Below are 10842 nucleotides of genomic sequence, written 5' to 3' on the forward strand. Positions count from 1 at the left end.
AAGATTTAGCATAAGTCTACATAAAAAATCATAATATAAAGTTTTCTACTAATGTTTTTTCAAAGGCATAAGCAATTTGGATGGGTTGATGGAGCAGTTTATTTTATCATGATTGACAAATTCATTACACCCAATGCATTTACGTTTAACTTTAAGAGATTTTGCAATTGCTTTTTCTGCAGAGCTTCGCATTCTATTTCTCTTACCGGAACCTTTAGTTCTTATCCCGCTAGGTACCTCAACTCGAAATGCTTACATGAACAATCTATGGTCATATCTCCTTCATTAAAAACCACCTGCAATATTATTATTTTTTTTATCAATTTACATTTATAATAAAATTTTTAAAAAAAATGGAAATAGAAAATAAATATAATGTTAAATAATTTTAAACCTTGAAATGGGGTATTTCTCCAGTTTTGTGGTTTTTGTAAACTATTGTGCATTCTTGAGTTTCATTCACAATTAAGGATGTCTTTTGGAAACACAAAGTGAATGCTTTTTTGATCTCCTTTTGTACTTTAATGAATGCCTCCCTAGTATAAATATTGGATGCATGTTTTTCAATCTTCAATGGATAATTGGCAGAAATCATATGAGGAGTACCATCTCTTGAAGCTATATCCAATCTTCTTTGTTCATGACGTTGCTTTGCAATAGCTGTAACACCCTGTTTATTTATTTAATAAATAAATAAATTAATGAACGAATAGTAACCCTAAAATAAATAATTGAAAGTTTAGCGTGTTAAAAATGTAAAATTAGGATTTAAATTGTAAGAATTATGAGGGCAGGGATTACTTGGTAAATTATTGGGACTTCATTTGAAAAGAATTTATAGAGGAGGGGCTGTTTAGTAAAATCTAGACTTAATGTGTAAAGGAATTAAAGGGGCAGGGTTTAAATGGTAAATTATCAACTTCTTTTGAAGAGATTTTATGGAGGAGGGGCCGGAATTGTCATTATGGCAAATTATAATAAGGGATCGGGTATATAGCCTCATTACCGCCAAACCCTAACCCTAAGTCTCTTATGTTGCAGCCGTCGCATACATCCTCTACCCCTCAGCCGCCACCTCCTAGCCTCGCCGGAAAACCGATGGACGCCGCCACCGCTACCTAGCTCGTTCCGATAGCCTTCCCTCCCGTCTTAAGATCATCATTCCTAAACCCTAACCCTAGAATGTCATTTCCCCAGCCGCCACCGCCACTGCCCTGGAGCACCTTCAACCATCGCTGCTTCGTTGAGGACCGCCGCCATCGCAGCTCCGCTACCGGGAGCGTCGCGTACAGCCGGGTTAGCTGCCAGAGACCGACGATTAAGCCGATTTGTTGCTGCAAGGGTCGTGTGTGACCGAAAAGCTGCTGGTAGGCCCATCTTCCACCTCTCCCTCTTCTCTCCTTCGCTACTCTCGGTGAGACGACGTCTTGTACGTCGGTTGCTGTCGCCGGCAGCACTATGGTGGTCGTTTAGCTTGTTCCAGCGTCCTCAGCCACCTAGTCGGTGGTTGGGAGCGGAGATGTCACAAAGGGCGCGGGAGAGTGCTGTTGTTGAACCTGAGGCATATGGTGCGAGAGTTGTTGGCCAGAGATCGAGGAAAGAAACACTGTGGCCGCCAGCCACGGTGGCCGCCGCTGCTGCCGTCGGTTTGTACTTCTGTCGTCGCCAACTGCCACCAGGAGGGTGGCTGGACCCGTTTGCAAGCAAGAAAAGAGTGTGGGTGTTTGTTCTTTCTGTATCGTGTGTTGTGTGTAGCTTGTTGGCCGTAAAAGCCGCTGCCACCACCGTGAGGTGGTGGCTGCCACCATAAGCCACCATGTGTGTGTGTTGATGTAGTTAGTGTGTGTGTGTGTGTGTGTTTATTATTGGTAAAGGCATTGTAAACTCTAATTAGCTAAAGTATAATGAAAAGAAACCCAAACCACCACCGTAGGGTGGAGGCTTCCGCCTCCTGCCGCCACCGGCCGCCGTGTCGGGTGGCGGTTTGCTTGCCTTGTGAGATTGATTCGTTTAGGGTGCTTGAAACCCTAATGGGCCCAATGAAGCCTAATAGGCTTAATGAAGACCCTAATGGGTCTAATGGACTCTAATTGACCTAATAAAACCCTAGTTGACCTAAAAGCCCAACAAATTGATAAATTGGCTAGTATTTGGGTTGGAAACCTTAAGTAGGGTTTGGAAAACCCTAATGTCATGAAACCCTAATTTCGGGACTGATCGGGACCCGTATCGGGATTATTTATTAAACTTAAATTATTAATTAATAATCATTGGCAAATTAATCTAAAGCAATATTATATTTAATGGATTAAGTCCTTAACGAAATAAGTCCTTAATGGGTTAAGTAGGAACACTTAACCCTAATCATCATTTTATGTGAAACCCTAATTTCACTTGGGCCTTGAGTTGAGCCTTTCCATTGGGTTTTGGTAATTGGATCATTAATAGGCCATCCAAGAATGATCGTATGGACTAGACAGTGTTGTTGGGCTTTAGGGTAAGGCCCATGTGAAGGTTTGGGCCCAATTTGGAAAATTGGGCCATAGATGGGCCATAGTTTGAGCCTTAAGGATTATATGATATTGGGCCATTAGAGTGTCAAATACTGGACCGGAATAAATGGTTGGGCCTTTGAATAAGACCATGTAAAGGCTTGGTCCCAATTTGGAAAATTGGGCCATATGTTGGGCTTTGATTTCTAGTTTCACTTTTGGGCCTATGGATTGGACCTTGGGTTGGAATAAAGCCAAGCTTGGGGTAATGTAGTAATTATCCAAAGAATGCACTCATGGTTATTCAGTGGAACCCAATTATTAATTGGGTGTTATTTTTGTGATTGACAGTTCGGGAATCTGTCATCCAGCAGCTAGGGTTGAGTCTACGGGACTTCAGCAGTGTGGGATTGAGTCTGCGGGACTTCAGCAGTGTGGGATTGTGTCTACGGGACTTCAGCAGTGTGAGGTGAGTTACCTTCCAGTAGAAGTGGGTCTAAGGCCACAATGCCGGCCCACTAGTAGGAGTTGTATGATATATGATTGTCTTTGTGATAATCATCTAGGTTTGCTATTACCTGATATGTTTTATGTGTTGGCATGCTATGATGTTATGTGATAGTGGTAGTAGGGGGAATAGTCCCCGGTTACCGGTCGTAGGGCCGAAGGGGTAGTTTAGTACCCAGCTATGCTACACAGATTATGATATATGTGATATGATATTATGTGGTAGTAGTATGGGGTGAAATAGTCCCCGGTTACCGGTCGGCAGGACCGAAGGGGTAGGTCGGGCACCCAGATATGCCTGACAGGGGTAGGTTAGGCACCCCGGTATGCCTAGCAGGGGTAGGTTGAGCACCCCTGTATGCTCAACAGGGTAGGTCGGGCACCCAGATATGCCTGACATGGGGTAGGTCGGGCACCCCGGTATGCCTGACAGTGGGGTAGGTTGAGCACCCCGGTATGCTCAGCAGGGTAGGTCGAGCACCCAGATATGCTTGACAGGGTAGGTCGGGCACCCAGATATGTCTGGCAGTATGTGATTGTATGGTATGTGGTATGATGGGGGAACTCACTAAGCTTCGTGCTTACGGTTTTTAGTTTTGTTTTCAGGTACTTCGTTTTCAAAGAAAAGGAGTCGGCTCGATCGCAGCACATCACACTATGGTTTTCCGCACATGAGATCTTTGGGATTATACTCTGATATGGTTTTATGATAATATGTTTTGATTATTGACACTTTGGTTTTGACATGAGATATTAATATGAATGTTTTTATACTGATGGTTTTATATAACAACATAATTAAAACGAAATTTTTGGTCTTGAATTTTGGGATGTTACAATAGCAGTGTCAAAGTTAAACATAAAATTCACAAGTAATTTGGATGGGCTAGAGAAAACATTGAAGAAAGAATTTGAACTTTCAGATTGTGATGTAGTCTTCATAAGACCACAAATAGGAATATCTCTAAAGAAAGAAAGAATCCATTTGTCTCTCTTATTATACATGTCATCCAGCCATTTATTTTCTCTCAATTTGAATTTGTCCAACATTAAGTTCCACCTACTCTCAAATTCTGCTGGTTCAAGATGTATATTCCAAACAATTTTATGTAATTGTTTCTTGAAATCTGTATTTTCAACTACATCTGAACAAATCTGCAATTCCAATTATTAAGTTGTTAGTATACAATGTTAATTTTAAAAATTCTATTAACTACATAGATAATAATTTAATTACTTTGGCATGAATTTTGCTCTTGATGTGCCACATACATAACCTGTGTCTACATCCCTGAAACTTTCTTGAAATGGACGTACATAAAGCCGGATCCATATCAGACAAAATCATGGAAGGAATTTTTCCATGTGCTTTAAGAAAAGCTCTTAACAACCATGTATATGACTCTATTGTTTCATCCGATAAGAGTCCAGCCCCAACATTGATTGTCTTGTCATGGTTTTTAATAGCAGTGAAAGGAACAAAAATCATATTGTACCTGAAATGTATATTATAACATATAAATTAATTTTTAATATAAATATAAATATTATATTGAAATGTACCTGTTGGTTCTGTAAGTCGCATCCATTGAAATCACATCTGAAAACTTAGAGTAATTTTCTTTAGCAGTTTCATCCGCCCAAAACATAACATTTAGTACTTTATCATCTAGCTTATATTCAAAGTGGAAATTTGGATAATTATCTCTACGAATTTGCAACTAGTCAACAACACATTGAGCATCATTAGGTCCAACTATATTGATATAATCTCTCCAGAAATTTTTGTAATCAATCTTGGATGCAGTTACATTATCGTAGCCTCCTTTTAGACTTGCTTGTAACTTGTGTGCTTTTGTAGCTCCAATGTTTAAAGTAGAAGCTTTCACAATAAGTTCTTGATCACAAATTGTCAGCTTATGGCTTTTACTACAAATGCATTCTTGATCAAAATCATTAAGTGGATGATTATGTACTGCTTGAAATTTATATACTGTAAAAGTATCACTTTTATGATCTCTGTGAAAACCTATCATAGCCATGCATCCTGTTACCTTATGATAACTTTTTCTTTCTTTCTTTTTCAGACCTCTTGATGTCAATGTATCAATACTTTTTTTCCTTGGTTGACCATACGTGTTGCACCTTATATGTTTTTTTCGCAGAGTATAATCTCCATAATAAGTTGAAGATCCCATTCTAATTCCAAAGCCAACAGCTTTCCCATACTTCCGGTACATTTCAATTGCTTCATTCAATGATGGAAAAGAATCTTTTTCCTTAGGAATCAATTCTTTTGCAACATTTGGATGATATAAATCGTCTCCATCAGGATAAATTTGTTCTGTTTATATATGAAATTTGTAGTTATTCTAATAAAAATATATTAACTTAATATAAAGGTTAAATACTTGCCTGAATAATTTGTGTTTAATGTTTCGGATTGATCACCTGAACAAATATTGTAAGATTCTGTTTCATCAATGCTGAATTCAATTGATGATTGAATTTCTTTTCCAGCAGTTGGAAGATAAAAATCGACTCCATCTCGATTAAAAATTTATGCGAAACAAAATTATGCAATCTTATTGAAACTTTTTTTTTGTAACGTATCTGTTATTCCAATTTCAAAGTATGTATTCATCAATATCTTTTTTAATTGAACATTGAATTAATATAAGTATGCAGTTTTTTTTGCATTAAAACACCTTTTTAATGTTTGATTTTAATTCATGGAAGATCAATTGAAGTTAAATAACCTAACGGTTTTCAAATTAAATACAAACAGATTGAAAACTTGCCTGCATCATGATCGTTTAATGCACTTCCTGATTTTTCAATTCTTAAGTTTTGATAATCAGTTGTTGTCGATGTAAGAACATTTTTTTGAAAATTCATCTTTTTACTTTCACTAAGATTTTTTCATTGGAAAATATCAATTCATCAAGATTCAGATAAATTGAATAGTCGAATCATGGAGATGTTGGTTATTAGCCTTGTTAACCGTTAATATGTTTGCAGTTTCTGAATCTGTAGTATTTAGTAGGCAGACATTGAAAACGTGCATTGCAATAATTTTTAAGTGACATTTATACCCTTTATAATTTAGTTTAATGGTTTATTAATAACAATAAAGGTTAAAGATGTGTCATTTTCTGATTGGTTCTCGTATTTTCGCATCTTTTTTGTATTTTTGCAATAACCTTCCCCTATATATATATATATATATATATATATATATATATATATATATATATATATATATATATATATATATATAGAGAGAGAGAGAGAGAGAGAGAGATAGGTTCAGGTGTTTAAAGTATTTATTGTGTTATTGTATGCATAAATGTGGGTCAATCATTCTGAAAGGGTATTAGTGTAATCTTACTATATAATTTATATTTTACCTAGTTAATTAAATTTTGATTGATATCAATCAAATTCCTAAATATCAGGCTATTAAATATGGATCTTATCAACGAAAATAATATATATATATATATATATATATATATATATATATATATATATATATATATATATATATATATATATATATATATCATAGACGTTTTATTCTATTGCAGGTTGATTGTTCATCATCTTCATATCATATTTTTTATTCAGATATTTCGTTAATGGAGGTATGTTGTTCATCCACGTTTTTATTTTGATATTGTTGACTAATCGTTCATCATATGCATATAAATTTTGTTCTATTCATAGTTCAGACTAATTCATCATCAAATTCATATCATATTTGTTCTTATGATATTTCATTGATGAAATTCATATTTTGAATTTTATTTTTGTGTTTTTCAGAACAAAGATAATATTGATAACAATAACAAGGACTTTTCTGATAACAATGGTTGGAATGTCAAGCAATCCCAAGTGAATCAAGATTTGAAGAAAAAAAGAAGATGTGGGATTTGTTTTGGTGTTGGTCATGATAGGAGGAACTGTCCTCAAGCAGTGGTCAAGAGAGAGTAGATGTTTATTTCGTCAAGATATATTAGGAATTGAATAATGTTTTCAATTTAGTCTTATCGGATTTTATGGAGTTTTATTTCAGTCTAATAATGATACGGATTCATGAATTTTAGGGGTTTATCATTGTAAGTTTATGTTTTCATTCAATTAATATTAATAATTTTAATTTTAAGTTTGATTAAAATTTCATACATTTTGTTATTTATCATATGCCTACACATATGTTGTTGTTAATGTATTTTGTTCTCATATTTGTATAGAATAATTCTTCGTAAATTGTGTTATACATAATGTTATATGCAAACATTCTGTTATAATTATGGTTATAAAAAGTATTAGAATATAAATGTTGCTTACAAGATACAGAATAAACAAAAACACAATTTAATGTATGTTTTTAAATGCATTTTGTTTTTCTATTCGTATAGAATAGGTGTTCCCAAATTCGTTTTAATTAATGATTAATCAAAGATTCCGTTAGAATTGTTATTATCAAATTTTTCCAGAATGTTAATTTGTATTACAATATACAGATCAAACATGAGGAAAATAAATTTAGTGTAATTCTTATTACATATATTCTTACAGAATAAGATTGTGGTATAATTATGTCAAGTTGTATTAGAATATACATAACAAATGTGTGAAAAATAATTTTTTTGTAAATCTTGTTTCAAATATTCTCACTGAATAACAGTATTGTATATTCATTGATTTATTATTATATGCGTTTATGCCGTAATAAATCAGAAATCATTTGTAAATTCATACAAAATAATTTTCTTTAAAGTTTGCTGAATAAATTAATTAAAAGTCTAATTTAAAACACAGGATGTTTCGAAGTCTTACCTATGGAATTTATTATATTTGGAATATGAATCTGTCAAATATTTACAATATCATGATGAATAATACGATTTTGTGTTGATTCTTATCTTTAAAATGTTTCTAAGAACTCAAAAAAATAAATAATTGATAACAATGAATGCAGATATCACGCCTTTTTAGTTACATATCAATTACACGGTTTCTCCTTTTTTAATATATACTGAATTGGCTCAAAGTTTGTAAGATTGAATTTATTTTGCTTTCTCCAATCATCTGGTGTTCAATCGTGTTGTAAATTATCTTATGGATGATACAGTATCAGTTGGTGACGATCATATTCATGATCAACATGAATATCCTAAGGATTATGCACATGATTATGAAGATTTCGGGTTAGTTGATCATGATTCTCTACATAATATCGATTTTCAAATATCTGAGAATAGCAATCTAAATTTAGGTGAATCTACTTTATAAGTTTTTATACTTGTTAATTTTTATAATAATAATGTTGAACTTTTATATTGTTTTTTGCAATATGGCGTAACTTGCACTTGCAAAGATGAGGATCCATTAGAACATATTCAAGATCATATATATGACAATTCCGAATATCAATTCGGTGATTGTAGTAATCATAACCCAGGTGATGTATTTTAAGTATTATATATATATATATATATATATATATATATATATATATATATATATATATATATATGTAAATATATATATATATTTACGTATCCATTACATATGTTCTATTTAAAAGATGCAGAAAACGAAATCGAGTTCATTGATCATGAGACAAATTATACTATAGCCGATGATAACATTGATTTACAGAAAGGTTAGCATACGAATAAGAAAAATTTTTAATAAACTAGATTAATTCTTTGCCAATTTTTCAATTTGCTTAAATGTTAATCTTTTTTTTTTGATGCAGAACAATCTCATGTTACACATGATTATGTTTCTCCTGGTGGATCATCTTATTGGATTCCTGTTGTTTCAGACCACATCAAACCTAAAATCAATTCAATTGTTGATTCATATAGTGCAGCATTATCAATGTATAACAATTATGCATCATTAGCAGGCTTTGATGTCAAGCTTGGACCAATTAGAACCACTGAATCGGGCATTATCACACAACAACATTTGCTATGCAATCGGGAAGGTAAACCAAGAACCGCTAAAGTGGATACTTTAGACCCTCAACATAATAAGATTCAGAGAAGGAAAGACTCATTTAGGTGCGAATGCAAATCGAAAATTGTTTTTATTCTAGTACATGGTACTAATAAATATCTTGTTGCTGAATTTGTCGAACAACATAATCATGAGTTGTTTGGTAAGGACAACATGTTTTTGTCTCGTACAAAGAGGAAACTTGATTATTCACAGGAGATGTTTATTCATAACTTGTCAAAGCAAAATATTGGTGCCTCAAGAGCACATAGATTGTATATTGGACTTCAGGGTGTTCTGACATTCGAGGTTCTGACATTCGAGTTGGGTTGGTTTCTGATTTCAAGAACAGTACGAGAAATCTCAATTCTTACATAGGTTCCAGGAACGCAAAATTCCTTGTAGTGAAGATGCTGGAAAGGAAAAAAAATATCCCAAGTTTTTCTTTCGAGTTTAAAGTCGTGCAGAAAAAATTGAATTCGATCTTTTGAGCTGACGAAACCGCAAAGTACAACTACAATGCTTTTGGAGACGTTGTATCTCTTGATGCCACATTCAGCATGAATAAGTATTTTTAAATTTTGCAATGTTATCACAATTTTTTTTGCTTCCAATAACGCTAACCAATTTTTATTTTTTTAAAATAGATATGATATGGTTTTCGTACCGTTCACTGGTATAGATAATCATAAGAAATGTGTGACTTTTGGTGCTGGACTTTTGAGTAGAGAAGATGGTAGTTCTTATTCTTGGCTGCTTAGAGCATTTTTGAAAGCATTCAAAAAACAACTTACGCTTGTTCTTACATATCAAGATCCAGCTTTAAACAAGGTTGTTAATGAAGTATTTCCAATGTCAGCACACAGGTTTTGTATGTGACATATTACAAAAAAAACAGCCAAACAAGGTGAATATTTTTTTTATATTCAAAATAATGTCAGTATGTTTACCTTGTTAGTACATATCGTTCAATCAGAATATAATTATTTTCAGAACAAATGTTCTGACAGAATTACAATTTAAAAGGTAGTTCTGCTAGAATATTTGTCTAAATTCTTTTAGAATTTGTGTTTATACCATTCATACCCTTCATTCGATGTATACCACCATTATATATTTTATTCCAATATATATTTATTATTTTTATTCAGATAACATCCCAACTAGCCACAAACTCAGCTTTTCGAAAGCGTTTTCACTCTATAATTTGGAGTTCTAAGCTGGAACCACATGATTTTGAAAAGGCATGGAAATCTTGTTTACATGAGTTTAACATTTCAAATAACAAGTGGATGCAAGAGATGTATGGGTTGCGTAGACGTTGGGTACCTGCATTTTTCAAGGACATACCGATGTCTGGTCTTATGAGAACTACATCATTGTCTGAAGGCCAAAATTGGTCGTTTCAGAATAACACCCTTACTGGTTCTTATCTTTTAATGTTTATGATGACATTTGAGGGTGTTATGGAACGTCAAAGGCGTAATCAATTTGTCAATGAGTTTAACACTTCTACAACACTTCCTAGATTCATCACATCTAGTCCAATTGAACCACATGCTTCAAAGGTCTACACTCGTAAAAAAAATTTATCAGGTGTAGAAAGAGATTTCAGATTCTGATAATACTTGTTTCCAAATGAGTGTTACTTCTAATAATGGTGTTGACACTATTATTGTATTGGAGAAGCAAAAGAACATAAGCACAAGGCAATCATCAAGTCCTGTTGTTGATGACAAACTTGAGGAATACCATTACGATTGTCTTATAGAGGATACCCAATACATGGTATGTTATTACTTCATTATATAATTATTTTTTTTAATCA

General features: G+C 33.6%; 2 protein-coding genes across 2 annotated transcripts; one reads left to right on the forward strand and one right to left on the reverse strand.

Moving 5' to 3' along the window:
• Positions 1–221: 221 nt before the first annotated feature.
• LOC145129569 (protein FAR1-RELATED SEQUENCE 5-like) lies at positions 222–5897 on the reverse strand. Its single transcript, XM_079064328.1, has 8 exons — positions 5801–5897; positions 5415–5546; positions 4811–5343; positions 4563–4720; positions 4237–4495; positions 3837–4154; positions 395–670; positions 222–296 (listed from the first exon to the last, which is right to left on the reverse strand). Exons 1-8 carry the CDS (start codon positions 5895–5897, stop codon positions 222–224), a joined length of 1848 nt encoding a protein of 615 aa, XP_078920454.1.
• Positions 5898–6640: 743 nt separating this feature from the next.
• LOC145129577 (protein FAR1-RELATED SEQUENCE 5-like) lies at positions 6641–10636 on the forward strand. The gene is made up of 8 exons (XM_079064339.1): positions 6641–6646; positions 6825–6966; positions 8140–8283; positions 8386–8469; positions 8602–8673; positions 8770–9289; positions 9662–9857; positions 10166–10636. The coding sequence occupies exons 1-8, from the start codon at positions 6641–6643 to the stop codon at positions 10634–10636; spliced, it is 1635 nt and encodes a 544-aa protein (XP_078920465.1).
• The last annotated feature ends 206 nt before the right edge of the window (positions 10637–10842 follow it).

This window comes from Lactuca virosa, chromosome 1, assembly GCF_052849685.1.
Source record: "Lactuca virosa cultivar CGN04683 chromosome 1, Lactuca_virosa_CGN04683_v6, whole genome shotgun sequence".
Lineage (NCBI taxonomy): Eukaryota > Viridiplantae > Streptophyta > Magnoliopsida > Asterales > Asteraceae > Lactuca > Lactuca virosa.